General features: G+C 39.4%; 1 protein-coding gene across 2 annotated transcripts in view; it reads right to left on the bottom strand.

The window, feature by feature from the left end:
- The window catches only part of NCAM2 (neural cell adhesion molecule 2), a 545,555-nt gene that overhangs the window by 115,408 nt on the left and 413,366 nt on the right, over nt 1–16,781 (bottom strand). For both annotated transcript variants that reach the window (XM_075910051.2, XM_006128839.5), the window contains exon 12: nt 1,006–1,179. In XM_075910051.2, coding sequence (XP_075766166.1) covers nt 1,006–1,179 — 174 coding nt within the window. The remainder of the gene's footprint in view (nt 1–1,005; nt 1,180–16,781) is intronic.

Here is a 16,781-nt window from a genome sequence, read left to right as displayed (position 1 = left end):
GTGGAGAGCAATAGAATTCAAAATGGCCACCCTTAAAGAGGTAGGCAACCTTTTTTTTTTTCTTCAATAACTTTCCCCCGGCCCTTTTTTTTTTTTGCTCAACAAAAAATCATTGGTGTTCCGCATAAAAAAAAATTGTTGTTTGGTGTTCCTCAGTTTTAAAAAGTTTAAGAGACACTGCTCTAACTTATACCATCTAAGAACTACAAGGGCAAGACAGTGCCTGGAAGCGATTGTGTATTGAATCACCCTCTGGCAGACACCCCTTCTTTTACTCTGGGCATGCACTTAATTCACCCATGCCAGGGGACTCCTCAGGCTCCTCTGTTTAGATGAGGTTTATAGACTTTTTTTGTCTTCAGAATAGTGCGAAGTGGCCACAGGATCGGTTATGTTCTGGCCCATATGTCAAGTATCTCAACCATGCAATATCTCAAATAAGACATATACTTTAGCACAAAGAAATACTTGATACTATATTAATATTTTATAAATAAGTTTTAAACACATGTAACAATGATTTACAAGTATGTAGAATGTTATAGAGTAGTTAAAATCAATAATTTATTATCAGGATACTGCTGTCCTCTTAGTACTTTTTAATTAAATGCACAGCGAAGCATACTCAAAACTCTTAATTTGACTCTTCTGCTACTTTCCTTCTTTGCGGTGGATCAATTTATAAACTGTATTCTTCATATTGCATAAGTAGTATATTAAAAATCTACATAATTACTTTCTGAATAACTTTGAGTTTGCTTACCAGACTTCTGAAAAACCAAGAAATAATGTCAATGGACATTTAAAAGACAATAAAAGGCCAAATTATCAGTGTAAATAGGTTTGATTCCGCTTAAGTCAATGGAGCTAGCCGCAGTATCTGAGAATATCATTGAAAGAATAATACTGCTAGGATAGTGAGACAGGCTCGGTCAACAAGAATTTGTTATTATAACTCCCTGATATTCTTTTAATTTTAAAAAAATCCCATTTTTGCAGACTCACTTTGAACTCCATGGGAGCGCACTATTTTCCATGTTTCTGAAGCTACTTCTTTCACATCCACTTGGTAATGATGAATGGGCACACCTCCATGTGAATCCGGCTTATTGAAAGAGATTTTGGCAATAGTCTGTGACAACTCTATAATTCTTACTCCATAGGGACTAGATGGCACATCTAAAAAAGAGCAAACATTAATTAAATTCAACAATAGTAATCAGATTATCCACAGAAAACATTTGATAATCAACAGCCTATTTAGCATCCTGAGGGAAAAAAGGTTATCAGATATTTTAATACGTATGACTTCAGGTTCTGCCTCAAACAGCTAAGCCTACATTGTAGTCCAGTGATATACATTCACAAGTAAAAGAAACAGTCTTGTATGGAAACTAAATAGTGTTAAAGGTGCATATAAACATACTTCATTTAACCCAAGAAATGATTTCTCTTCTCTCTTTTATAATGTAACCCTTATAAACAGCTAACCTCGAAATAAGCCACGCAAATTGCACTATATAAATTGAGTAGCTTATTCTGAGGTAATTTCAAAATAGCTTATTTTCAAATTTGGTGCTGTCTACACAGCATAAAATTTTGAAGTAAAGCACTATTCTGAAACATCTCATCTCTCGTGAAATGATGTTTTATTGGAATAGTGTGACTGTTATATATTGAAATTATGGGCGTGATCAGATGATGCTAAATAGTTATTTTGGGGTACCTCTGGCTCCACAGTGTAGACGTAAGCCTTAGAGGGAAACAGGAGTTGATTAACTTGTTTTGTTTGTTTGTTTAATACATAACTATGTAAAGGAGAATAGTAGCCTTTAAACCCAACATAAATCAGCTGTGTCTTCTTTCTGGATTGGGCTGGACTCCAATGTATTACCAAGAAATCTTTATACAAAGTTTCTATAGGAAAGTTCTAATTGGAATTGAAATATTTTATCTCTATTCAAAAATTAGTCATAGTTTTCATAATATAAAATAACTATTAAAATATGAAATATAGTTGTTGAAATTCCAAAACATTAAATAAAAGTGAGAAATTTATTTCAGAATCTCTATATTTTCAAATGTAGAAATTTAACTTTATACAATATGGTCCAATTAACTAAAGTTTCCTTTCCTTTCCTTTCCTTTCCTTTCCTTTCCTTTCCTTTCCTTTCCTTTCCTTTCCTTTCCTTTCCTTGTTTTATGGGCTTTTCATGTGGTTCAGCATTTTTTTCTGAACATGTATAGGCATGTTATATACATGGTAGTGCATGACAAGTATTGGCAAGGGAGTATATTTTGTTGTACATGCAGAAGACAGACATTTCAGATGTGATTTGGGTCTGTTTTTATATATTTGAAACTAGCCTCAGTATAATTTACTTTACACTTTTAGATTTGGCATTGTTACTATTCATTATCTTACTATATAAAGAGAAGTAGGGTTTTTTCCTGTGTTTCAGAGTGGTGTATCAGAGGCATGTACAAATATGTGCAGAAGTCTAAAGATAAGACAACTAAAACTTATCCATATACTAAACTATTCACATAAACTGAAGTCTTTATCTATGAATGATCAAACCATCTGGGATGAAGTAAAAATCAATCTGAACTTTTGTCAGTCATACAATTTTCTGTTCATTTTGATTCAAGATTCAAAAAGCTGCTTCTTAATGTTCATTGAAAATGAGGCGATCGAGGCAATCCATAAGTAACTGCTGTTGAGACACGGGATTACTCAGAGCTGAGGCTATTAGCCTGAGACTTCGGTGCAATTCCACTGCAGAATTCCTGAGAGATCTTGGGCTTGTTCCTTAGGCCATGTTCACACTAACAAGCTTACAATGGCAAAGCTGTAGTGGTTTAGCTGCACTGTAGTAAGATTGCTCCTATACTCACTCTGTCACCAGGAGAGTTCTACCGTCAACATGATAAAACCACCTCAATGAGCAGCTGTATCTATGTCAGACAGAGAAGCTGTCTTGCTGACATAGCACTTGCACACTACAACATATGCTGGTGAAACTTATATCACTCGGTGGTGTGGTTTTTCATGCACTTGAGCAACAGTAGTTTTTCTGGAATAAGTGGTAACATGGACATGGGCTTAGTCTCTCTTTGCCTCAATACCCCATCTGTAAAAAAATGAGAAAAAGCATTTCCCTTCCTCACAGAGGTTCTGTGAAAATACATACATTAAAAAGATTATGAGGCCCTCCAATACTATGATGATCAGGCGATGCACATTAGTGAAATAGGTAACTTCCCTCACCTTTATCATAATTTCACTATCAGGCCTTCCTCTCCACCAAATTCTGTTAGCCACAGCTGTTTTCCTATATATTTCCCTATAGATTTTGCTGCTAATTCCCCAAACTATCCAGTAAGTTCCTCTGTCTTATTATTTTAGTTTTGTATATGATTGATTATGATATATATGGCATATGGAAGAAAAAATCATAGTGAAATAAGGAACGTCTTTTACTTTCATACTGCTAATCTGAGTATAATTTCTGCCAAATGAAGATATGTATAATTTTCAATTTTTTTATTACTGAGCATCAAGTGAAACTCTTGTGTAGACCTAGCAAAATATTTTGCATGATTTTTAAATACTTTGGCACATTGTTAACTGAGAACCACTTAAGAAAATGTGAAACACATTGAAACACACTCAAAACGCATATTAAGGTCATATCCTTTAAAGAATGCCATCAATGCATTTCAAAGAGTAGCAAAGTTTTATTCCATTATAGAATGCCCAAGTATCAAGAAATAAATGTAGTTTAGAAAAAAAATGAGTCATCAAAAGAAAGCAAAACACGAGACTGTTACTAGATACAAACAAGAAAATCAGTGTTTTATTTTTCATTAAAATTAGTAAATTGAAGTATCTCCTCCAGAATAGGTTAATATAGCACCTTTTTCCTAATAAAATAATAAAATAATAATAATAATAATAATAATCAGATTAATTAATTGAGAGAGTTTTGAGTTAGTTAACGAATATTAATTCAGACCTAAGCATTCAGACCCTGACTGAACTAAACATTAAAGATATAATACATTTAAGCATGTGGTAGTTTTCCAGCAGAGCTACTCACTTAGCGTCTGATCCTACCATATTTAAATTGATGTGAGTTTTTCCATGAATGTCTATGCGAAAACAGTTTAGCCACTCTTAAATGTTCAGAATGTATTTCAGATTGATTTATTGGAATGGTGTCATAGTTCTCAACTTTTTGCAGTATCAATCTCTGGTTAGAGGACCATTATTTCTCTCAAAATAGTGATTGTTATAACTTTCAACAACATTAACCTCTTCAACACACCTCATGAATGAGCCAGAATCAGATATCTGATTTATTTAAGCAGGATTCCTCAGAGGATAAGGAATAAATGTGGTCAAATCAGGATCTAGCAGTTTTTTTGATGCTTTGTATAAAAAATAGAATGAGGAGCCAGGTATAGATATTTAAATAGTGACATTCCCCCTCTTTTTTCCTTTCTTTTCATAGAGCCTCATTGTCTCTTTGCTAATTTTATACTAGTATAACTCCACTTACATTAACTTGGAATGATCAAAAACATCTAAATGGTACAAATTCAAGTCAAATGAAGAAATCTGCTTTCCAACTAAGTGGTCCTGGCTTTCTCTTTCAAACTGTTTATTAACACTCTCTAAAGTGGGATGGACATCTGCTTCAAATACGTACCAACGTCCCTGAAATGCATATCTTCAGTGTTGACTAAATAAAAGCACAATTAAAAAGACAACTTTCACACCCACATACACACACCACTGTCAGGTATCGGTAAGGTAGAAATTTGCTTGAGTGATTTGTATCACCAATGGATTAACGTTACCCTATTTTGAGTATGACTTGTCTCTGCAACAGGACTCTTCCCTTCACTACAGCCCCTGACAGTCACTACCATTTATCCCATTCACTTTTTATCTCATGATCCTTCATCTCACCTTAATATAATAATGCTTAAAGGCATTTTGGGGTGAAATAAGAGAGCAAAGACCCACTTTTCATCATGCAAGTACAGCATTTCCATTTTTGTATCTTAATAAAGGGATTACTCCAACCTCTCATTGTTGAAGTAACACACGTTACCCTTTCAAAATACTGTTTGGTTGAATATCTATAGCATTCTCATGACTAACACAATGAGATGTCTGGTGTTGCTCAGTGAAAAGGATTTGGCAAATCAAGTCTAATATTCACTGTCAGAACTTTATGAGGTAGCCTAACTTGCAAATTACCTGAACTGTCCATTGTTGTAACTACTGTCATGTTCCACATATCCAAGCCAGCTTATAGTATAGGCCTTATCGGCCTGTATGTACAGTAGCAGATCCTAGAACCATGTGATAATATCAGATGCTTAAATAACTTTTTTTAAAAACAAAAGTTAACCCTCAGAGATGCAAAGAAAAGACTAAAAATATAAAACTAATGTAACGTGTGACTATCTCAATCTCCAGAAAGATTGGACCAACAGCTCCAAAAAGGGGATCTGACCCATTTGTCTCAGCTGTGAGAGTGAATCCTCCTGCTTCACCATGGGTGGCCAATAATTTCTGAAGGGGTGAACACTTCACAAATTTCTGAAGTGGCCTCAGGCTGCCCCTTCGGGTGGAAGATATGGGCCTGGAGAATTCCCGTGTTCCCCTGCCAAGAGACCCTGATTGGACTGGGGGTGGAGGAGTGCATCTTCCCTGCCCCCCCCCCCCCCCCCGCCATGCCTCAGTACTTAGAGAGAGCTGCCAGCTGTTTGGAATAGCTGGCGGTTCCCTCTATATGCCATGCATCGCTGGCGCAGGAGACTTTGGGCATTCCCCCAACCCCCAGGTCAATCAGGGCCTGGCCAGGGGAGCATGTGAAGTCTTTGCCCTCTGCTCCCAACCTGCAAGGGTGCACAGCTTCTAGAGTGAACCACTATATCTTTTGAACAGTTGGTGGTTCCCTGTGGTGCTGCATGTTCCTGGCGTGGGGAGGAGACTTCATTGGCCTGAGGATGGGGGAGCTGCAGGCCAGATCTACATCCTTGGTGGTCCGGATCCGACATATGGAGGCTTGCCCTCTCCTATGCTACACCAAGTAAACTAGGTGTGGGTGCGTGGGTGGGCGTGTAGGGGGGAGTTGTAAGAATGTGGGCAGGGAGCCTCAAGTGGGTTTTTTTCCTGCAAAGCCTCTATTTAGTCCAGTATCATGCAAATAAGCACCAAACTCATACTAATCTTTCTTCAAGAAACTTTGTCTCTTCCTGTCAGAAGCATCACATAAATCACTTTTAGTTTTAAATAAAATAATGATTCAAATGATAAATTTCAAGATGGCAATGCAACTTTCTATACATGTTTCACAACCAATTGAAAAAAAAATCTGACAAAAAGGTAGACTATGTGTTTAAAAAGCAATGTCTTTGCCTTGCACACTAAGGTTTCATATAATACTATGTTTCAACTGGACCTGGGCAAATCCAGGAATGGCTGTGCTCACCTCAGGCTCTGAAAGCCATTGGGACAATCTGCCCAGCTCACCTGGCTTGTGAAGCCTAAGCCTGTCCTAGAAAAAAAACACACAGTTTAGGAGACTTCTGTATTAAAGTCTATGATGTGAAATTATGTACTCAGAGTGACAAGAGATGAAAAACAATGTGACTTTTGCATTATAAAAGTTGTTTGTTCAACTAATCAAATACTCAGGCACTGAAGAAGGTGAAGATATTCAGACCCTTGTATTATCAGGAGTTCAACACTGCCTGGAAGGCACTGGGCATCTCCAAATTAAATTGATTGTAATGGGAATTGAGAATCCTTCTCAGCCTTTTGTGGGATCAAACTTTAAAAATACCAAAATAATACAGTTCTTCCTATATATACTTGGTCAACAGCACTGTATAACTGGTGTTAATGGTTTCCTCTCACAAGAAATTGTTTTCCTGTTTAGGAGAGGAACTTTTTGTCATCACTGAGTCTAACAGTAAAAGTTTGGCAGGGAAAAAAAGACAATGGCAATGTGCCTCAGGAGCACTTTCCAGCTTACAGTAATTGCAACACAAATAAAATAATATTATTTGACCTTCTGGGAAAAAACCCTGTCCCAGAATAGCACATTAAGGAGTGAGTGAATCCTGTAGCACTTTAACAGAAAACAATAATATTTGGTACATTGACCATGCTGGTTAATGCAGTCTGACTAATGGAATGTAGATACATTAGAAGATTTACGCAGTGTTGCTCGGGTCCTTAACTCAAATAAATTTTGTTTTTCTTCATTTAAATCATTGCTCTGGGGGAGACCTGTGGATGAGAGGTTCTGTATGGAGGCTGCTCTGGGGAGAGGACATGCAGAGCCATTGGCCATTATCTTTGAAAACTCATGTCAATTGGAGCAGGTTGCGGACAACTGGAAAAAGGGAAATGTAGTGTCCATCTTTAAAAAAGGGAAGAAGAACAATCCAGAGAACTATAGACTGATCAACCTCATCTCAGTTCCTGGAAAAATCATGGAGGGCATCCTCAAGGAATCCATTCTGAAGTACTTGCAAGAAAGGAAAGTCATCAGGAATAGTCAACATGGATTCACCAAGGGCCAGTCATACCTGACCAACCTGATTGCCTTCTATGACGAGGTAACTAGTTCTGTGGACATGGGGAGGTTGGTGACTGTGATATACCTTGACTTTAGCAAAGTTTTTGATATGGTATCCCACAATATTCTTGTCAGCAAGTTAAGGAAGTACGGATTTGATAAATGGACTGTAAGGTGCATAGAAAGCTGTCTGGATTGTCGGGCTCAACTGGTAGTGATCAATGGCTCAATGTCTGGTTGGCGGTCAGTGTCAAGCAGAGTGGCCCAAAGGTCAGTTCTAGGGCTGGTTTTGTTCAACATATTTATCAATATTCAAATATCATATTTATTACCTGGATAAGGGGACGGATTGCACTCCCAAGAATTTCGCAGCTGACACTAAGCTAGGGGGAGAGGTAGTTACATTGGAGGGTAGGCATAGGGTCCAGAGTGACCTAGACAAATTGAAAGATTGGGCCAAAAGAAATCTGATGAGGTTCAACAAGGACAAGTGTAGAGTCCTGCACTTGGGACGGAAGAATCCCAAGCACTGCTACAGGCTGGGGACCTACTGGCTAAGCAGCAATTAGACAGAAAACAACATGGGAGCTACAGTGGATGAGAAGCTGGATATGAGTCAACAGCATATTAGAGTGCATTAGGTGAAGCATTGCCAGAAGATCTAGGTAAGTGATTATTCCCCTTTATTCACCACTGGTGAGTCCACATCTGGAGTATTGCATCCAAATCTGCCCCCCTCCCTCTGGCCCCATTACAGAAAGTATGTGGACACACGGGAGAAAGTCCAATGGAGGGCAAAAACATGATTAGGTGCTGGAGCACATGACTTACGATTAAAGGCTGAGGGCTTTGGGCTTGTTTATCTTACAGAAGAGTGAGGGGGGATTTGAGAGCAGCCTTTAACTATCTGAAGGGAGGTTCCAAGAGGATGGAGAGAGGCTGTTTGAGTGACTGATGGCAGAATGAGAAGCAATGGTCTGCAGTTGCAGCAGGGGAGGTCTAGGTTGGATATTAGGAAAAATTATTTTACTAGGAGGGTGGGGTAGCACTGGAATGGGTTAACTAGGGAGGTGGTGGAATCTCCATCCCTAGAGGTTTTTAATTCCTGGCTTGATAAAGACCTGGCTGGGATGATTTAGTTGGGAGTGGTCTGGTTTCGGAAGGGGATTGAACTCAGTGACCTCCTGAGGTCTTTTCCAGCCCTATGATTCTATGAATTCTAGACCACTCTCACTTCAGCAGCTTGGGACCAAGTAAGAACTGCTTGTCATGTCTATGGCTGCTGCAGTGGGCTCAGCCAAGGATGGGGGGGGGGGGGAATGTATGACCCCTAACTGGAGGACATACAGATATATTTTAAATCAATTTAATTAAAATGGAGATGAGAACAAATTGAGGAAAGTTCTGAAAAGAACAACAAATATTATTAAATGTCTAGAAAACATATGCTATGAGGGAAGGCTCTAAGAATTGGGTTTATGTAGTCTGGAAAATAAAATACAGAGAGGAGACATGACAAAAACGTTCAAGTACCTAAAAGGGTGTTACAAGGAGAAAGAGAAAAAATTATTCTCCTTCACCTCCAAGGCTAGGACAAGAAGCAATGGTTTAAGTTGCAGCAAGGGATGTTTAGGTTGGACATTAGGAAAAACTTCCAAACTGCCAGGGTTGTTAAACACTGGAATAAATTGCCTAGAGAGGTTTTGGAAACAGGTTGTGGAATCATCTGTCAAGGATGGTCTAGATGATGCTTGGGCCTGCTATCAGTACAGAGGACTGGACCGGACTTGCTGACCTCTAGAGTCTCCTTCCAGTTCTATGATTCTATGACTCTGTGTTACATGTGCAGAGAGGGCCCTACATGATTTGAGGCAGCAACTGACATTTACTGTATCTTTGTGCAGTACTTAGTCCAGTGGAGCTGTGACTACTGCAATATAAATGCTAAATATGTAACAATTAATTAATAATTGCACCATAACTATAACTACTGGAAGCAAGTGGGTATCAGTGTCTCCTCTAAGCTGTGCAGCAGCACAGCTTCACAGGTGATTAATCAGCCCCACCCAAGGAGAGGCTCAGGACTCTGTCAGGGAGCTGACTGACTGGGAGGGGCTGATTAACCATCAGTGAAGCTGTGCTGCCCTGCAGATTAGAAGGAACAGTGGTGGGTATCTGTGAATTTCACATTTTATCATTTGTTTTCCCATTTACAAAGGTCAAATACCATGATATAAGCATACACAATTTTTCAAAACGAATACTGATTATTTTTCATAAATGTGACTTGATTTATCTTGATTTGCACAGAACTTTGCTACATATTTTTCAATAAGTGCTGATCAACAACTGTATAGAGGTGACAAACAAATTATTGTCACAGTGGAAAGGTGCTGATCTGAAAACTTGACATCAATCTTATCTCTGATATACATGAATAAGCAGCTAGAAATAAATCACTGGTGGAAGTATAGCATTTGTGCAATATTTACTTTGCAGACATTTTTACCCTTCATTTGAGTAAATTTATTATAATAAATTTTCTGTGTGTCTCAAGTAAGAATTCACTGCAACTGGTACCTAATTATGAATATCATAATCTTTCTTATTAATTTTAATATTAATTATTAAGGGTCATTCTGCATAAAATTACTAAAGTTAATGATAAAATAAATGATAATTACTTATGAAGGTGTGAGAATCACTTACAGCCAATACAGTTAACCATTAAGAGCTGATGAACCACTGTAACAGCAAATAAATAAAAGCGAGAGTCATGAAATAATCACTCAGCATGTTACATTCTGGGTTTGTGTTGTGATGTTGTTTTGTGATTTTGGGCCAAAAACATCAGCTGGTCTAAACTGGTGCATCTCCATTGGCTTCTGGTTTAAACCAGCTGAGGCTCTGAATCAATGTGGGGTGATAACACGGCATAACCGCATATTGACACATCGTTACAAGACAAACATCACAAAACAGTTCCATGATATGACACAGGTTACATTAAAACTCTTTCTGATTCCACTTACAGTATTAGAATTTTTCTATCTTCCCCTCTTTTCTCCTTCTGAATGCTAATATTTTTCCTATTCTATCATCTTCCTTACCTCTTGGATTCATGGAATTAAAGAAAGATTCTTGGAACAATTTTTTTTTCATTTCAGAGTAATAGGAAAATGGTTCTGATAGCCTACATACTGCCATTTCAACTGCTCTACTCTCCCAGGGAAGCCTCACGTGTATCAAACACAGAAAATACACCCAAGATCAGTGTTCTGCTTAATCTACCAGAAACACAGGCACAGGCAGTCGTACTGTTGAATTAAAAGTTGTAAATGTGGCCCTTTGCTCTACACTTTGACAAATAGAGTCGTAGGTTGAATGTCACTGGCCTAACATAGGACCCTGGTATGATGCTTAATGCTGTGAAGAATCTCATGGATTTCAATCAGACGTTTCCATGTAACAAGGACTTTGCCAAATAGTGAATGTTTACAAGTCTGGGGCTTAGTATTGGATGAGTAAAGAAGAACTGGACTCACATATCAAATAGTGCAGAAGAAGTACATGGATGACATATGTAGTTTACCTAATACCGTCAATAGTGTCTTCCTGCAAGACTAGAAAAAGAGCTCTGTGTAAGTTCATAAACTTATCGTGCTCACCAACTGAAGCTGTTCCAATAAAAGATATTACCTCACTAACCTTGTCTCAAGGATATGCACAGCTACAAAAACCCCGCATATCTTCCTGCAAGCATAATTCTTAATATTAGTTTTGTGTGTTTGTTTGATTTAAAATAGAAACAGGACAGATTGCAGAGGAACTAGTTACGAAAATTATACTTCTTGAGAAACAGTGCTCCATGGCAAAGCACACATTCTCTTTAGGAAGAGAGGGTCCATATTGTCTACTCTGAAATTAAGGAGACACTGTACTGCAACAACATTAACAGCATCAGCTAAAAGGGAACCGCAATATGTTTTAAGCACAAAAACTATACTCTGAGGAACACAAGGAATTATTTTTCAAGCTGCTATAATTAAAGCATCACTTTCCCTCACCAAATACAGGACTATGTAGCATTTTAAAGACTAACAAGATGGTCCAACACATTATCAATAAACTACAGCCTATATTGGAACAGGATACCATACTCAAAGAGGCTCTGGGAGACAGACCCATAGTCTCCTATAGACAACCACCTAACCTCAAGATGATTCTTACCAACCACCACAGGACATACCACACTAATACCAACCCTGGTACCTTCCCTTGCAACAAACCCCGTTGCCAGCTTTGTCCACATATTCATTCTGCTGATACCATTATTGGACCTAACCAAGTGAGTTATAAGATCAAGAACACATATTCCTGTGCATCCAGAAATATAATCTATGCTATCATGTGCCGAAAGTGTCCGTCTGCTATGTACATTGGACAAACATCTCAGACACTTCGCCAAAGGATTAATGCCCACAAAACAGATATCAGACAAGATCACAAAGAGAAAACAGTTTCTTGCCACTTTAACCAGAAAGGACACTCTCTAAATGACTTAACCACCTGCATTCTGCTACAAAGACCTTTTACATCTGCACTTGAAAGGGAATCCTCTGAACTGTCATTCATGTTAAAATTCGACACTTGCCAACAAGGACTTAACAAGTCTTTGAACTTTCTCACCCATTACCAAGACAGTTTCCCCAATTATCACCTGTAATACCATTAACTCACAAACATCCCACTCTCCCTACCTTTAATATCAGCAATTCACAGACACTTACCTTCCTTCCTCCCCCTTCCCACCCCCCCCCCCCCGCATTCCCCTTCTGTTCTGCAATGTGATTTGTCCTTTTCATATTTGTTCACTTTTTTTTAATTGTATCCTTTGGTATATATGGTTGTGACTACTTTCTTCCACTATTTGATCTGAGGAAGTGGGTCTGGCCCACGAAAGCTCATCATCTAATAAACCATCTTGTTAGTCTTTAAAGTGCTACATTGTCCTGCATTTTGTTTATTAGATGATGAGCTTTCGTGGGCCAGACCCAGCTACACCAGACTAACACGGCTACATTTCTATCACTTTTCCTGACCAGGCATTTGTGGTATATCTAATGCAGTGGTCCCCAACACGGTGCCCGTGGGGGCATTTGTGTGCACCTGCCAAGTGCTCGGGGCTGACCTGGCGCTTGGGGGGGGGAGGCCGCCGGCCCCAGGCATGTGGTGCCTGGGGGGGGGCACCGGCCCCGGGCATGCGGTGCTTGGGGAGGGGCGCTTGGAGGGGGCACCAGCCTCGAGCACGTGGCTATGGGGGGTCCCGCCCCCGGGCGCGCAAGTGTCCCTGCCCTCTGGCGCCCAGCGGGCGAATGGCCACTCCCCTTGGCGCCTGGCAACCTCTAATGGTTGGGGACCACTGATCTAATGCAAGTACATCCTATATAATATATTAACTCGTTCTTTATGTCTTCTTTTTGGAATAACGTGCAAAGCACTGCTTTACGAAACACTATAAATGACAGATGACTGATTCTGCATAGATTGCAGGGAAACAAACTGATCATTAGGAAATGATATATGTCATTGATTTATAATAAATCTGAGAGAATTTGAGTGGCAGAGTATCTGCAACTAAGAGGTTGGAGCACTAGACTAGAGAAACTTCACTAACTTGGGGTTCAGTTTGAACAGTTATGCTCTTTCCGCATTAAATTTCTTTGGAAATGAGGCGTGAAGTGGTAAAAAGTTAGTAATTATCTGTCAAGCCTATAACACCAACTGTAACTTTCACTCCTTCTCCTTTATGACAAACTGAAGTATTTTACAGTAAAGCTAAAAAGACTGAATTACATTATTGTAATTTGTGGGGACATGGACCATTACTGTATTTACTGTCACTGATTTGGGGAGGTTGCTAACCCGTAAATGCAGAGAAAGATTTGAAAGGAGGGAATCAATGTCTTGCCATTGGGAGGATGAAATAAGAGTCTTTAACAGCTGGGCTGGTGTAATTTGTTTGTTATCACAATAGAGGAAGAATTAAGGATCCATTTCTTTGGTATGCACAAGCTATAACAAAACAGCAAGCATTTCTTTAAACCTTGTCCTCTTCAACTGGGAAGTATTATTGTTCCTCTATTTCATAGACTTGGTCCTGGAGATGGATTTCTCTCTTTTATTATTTTCTTTCTCGGGGGGGGGGGGGGGGGGGGAAGGGATAGCTCAGTGGTTTGAGCATTAGTCTACTAAACCCAGAATTGTGAGTTCCATCCTTTTGGGGGGGCGGGGGGCTTTTAGGGATCTAGGGCAAATCTGTCAGGGATGGTACTTGGTCTCGCCATGAGGGTGAGGGACTGGAGTTGATAACCTCTCAAGATCCCTTCCAGCTCTATGAGATAGATATTTCTTCATATATTTATTTAGCATTTTTGAAAGGCAGTCATTGAAAGAGCTTAAGCAAATTGATGTACCGATGCAGTATTTTCTATTTTCAGACATACAGAACTTTCTGAACTGAAATTTTTAACATATCGAACATACCATCTTAAGTGAAGACTAGTCTAAAGATAATCAGAGAAGTTACATTTAATGCATATTTTTGGCCTAGTTCTAGCAGCTTACATGAGTAGTTCCATTATATATGACTACTACAGTAAGTGCTCAACACATGTGGACTAAAGGGTCCACAAGTAAATATTTTCTGTTTTATTTCTACACAATTAAGGTAAAATATTTTTGTTTATGGGAGTTGATTCTAAGCTCTGGGACCTTCTGAGTTGTGAAGAGGTTGAATGTGGAGGCAGGGCAAGAAATTCTCTTTATGGGCAATGCTTGGAGACTGAGGGAGATGATATGCAAAAGGAAGATGAGGAAGTTAAATGAATATATATTTTGATTCAATTGCAGGAGGCAAAAGCAAGCCAAAGTAGGATGAGAAATGTTTTTCTTGACTGTTTACCAGGTTCACTTAAAGGTGAATGGAAAATCTGCTAAGTTTCTGATAAATAGCACTTTCAGCTACTGTTGGAAGCACAATTGTTTTGATAATTATTAAAAAGCAGAGATGTACCATAAAAAAGGGGGATAAAAGATGTTTAAAATCATCTATACTTTAGAGATAATAGGATAAACTTTCAATCATATGCATAGTTTCTACACATAAATCCCCTTAATAAATAACACAAATTGCTTCTGCAACACTTGAAACATGGCCGGGGGGGGGGGGGGGGGAGAGGGAGAGATAGACAAGACTAATGTGCAATGTTCTATAAATGTTTAAAAGTAAAGAAAACATCAGACAATCTCCCGTAAATCTGGAAATGCACATAGTAGCAATAATATCAAATATATATTACCACTAGGATTGTAACGAGTGCATCTTATGTTTTAGCCTTACATTTTATTGCATTTTCAACAAAGCAGATGGCAGAAAAATATTCTCTAAAATAATTTCTTATGCTACACAAAGAAAAACCAAAACCACAAAGACATCCTTCATATAACTCTAGTTAGCTAAAGTAGAAACATGATCTACTACCTGGTCCTCAGTGGCTATAAATTGGAATGAGTTCATTGGAACTATGGTGATTTACATCATCTACAGAATTGGCTCCTAATGGTTTTTTGATCCTGGAAACTTGGTGGAGACTCACTGCCCTATTTTGGTATTTGATGTGAAGGAAAAAGTGCTATGAAACCAACTCTTGTGCATTATTTTAGTCATTCAACAACAAAAACAAAAACTCTTCCAGGTAATCAGTACTGCGCAAAACCTAGCATATTTGAGAGCACTACCAAATATACAACCTTATTTTTAAATTCATCTACAATCCTATAGATGAACTCAAATATATTCTAAAGTTCTGTCATGATCAGCACCCACAAGTCTGACAGCTTGAATGAACTTAATCATAGATCCTTGGGCCAAATCCTGCACATTTTAAATTAGAATTGTGCAATCCATGGACATGATTGGACTTCTGAAATGAAGGAAAATATTGGCACATTTTGTTTGCAAATCTAGGATGTACAGCACTTGAAAATAGATTTTGCAACAGTATTTTAGCATGTTTACTTCTGATCCCGGTCCTAAAAAAGAAATACCAGATGCAAAAATTAAAGAGATGGACCTGATTCACTTTTGCTTTCACTTGCATAAAACAAGAGCAATTCCATTAAAATTAATAGAGTTCCACTGTTGTGAAATCAGTGTAAGGGTACATCTAGATTACAGGGTTCTGTCAACAGAAGTTTTGTCAACAGATTCTGTCGATAAAACTTCTGTCGACAAAGAGCGTCTAGACTGCATCAAGGAGACAGACAAAGCCATTTGCTTTGTCAACAAAGACTGCCAGATGCTCTGCCGACAGAAGGCGGCACCCAGAACTGCTTCTGCCAGGTCACGGGGCAGCATGTACTTCCTGGTGCTGCTACCTGCCCTTTGCCGAGACGAGTGCTAAAAGGGACCCCTCTGACCAGCCATTGCTCTGCTGCTGCAGCTGCCTTGCTTACCTCCTAGAGGGACAGCAAAGGTTTTGCAGTACTTGGTATGAGTTTCCTGCTTCCTGGGACAGCACAGCAGTTTGGGTTTGTTTTTGGTTTTTTTTGGGGGGGGAGGTTTTTCTGATCCCTTTGTTTGCCATGGAGCCAGAGCTGCCCCTGGCCCCACTCCACAGTGCTTAAAATGCTGCTGCAACTGCATGAGACTTTCATGATGTTAATGCCCGGTCCGGATACTGCACGCAGGCTGGAGCCCCTATTTCAGGATGCAGTAGCACAGTTCTTGCCTCTGAACTTTTTCCCGGAGAGGCGATTTTGGAGGCTGGAGACAAGTACGGACTGGTGGGAACAGCTCGTAATGGAGCAGTAGGATGACCAGGCTTGGCTCTGAAACTTCAGGATGGAGAAGTCCACATTCCTGGAGCTCTACACCTGGCTTGCCCCTGCCCTGAAATGACAGGACACCCACCTGCGCCCTGCAATCCCGCTGGAAAAGAGGGTAGCTATTGCCCTCTGGAAGGTGGCCACTCCTGACAGCTACCGCTCAGTGGGACACCAGTTTGGTGTGGGGAGATCTACTGTTGGTGCCATTTTGATGGAGGTAAGTCCCTCGGGGGAGGGGACGCCAGTCCATGAGGGGTAGGGGGATTGTACCAGGAGAGGGCGGGG

Source organism: Pelodiscus sinensis, chromosome 1 (genome assembly GCF_052426305.1).
Source record: "Pelodiscus sinensis isolate ZL-2025 chromosome 1, ASM5242630v1, whole genome shotgun sequence".
Taxonomy (NCBI): Eukaryota; Metazoa; Chordata; order Testudines; family Trionychidae; genus Pelodiscus; species Pelodiscus sinensis.
Note: the sequence above shows the minus strand (reverse complement) of the source record. Positions and strands in the feature narration are given on the sequence as shown.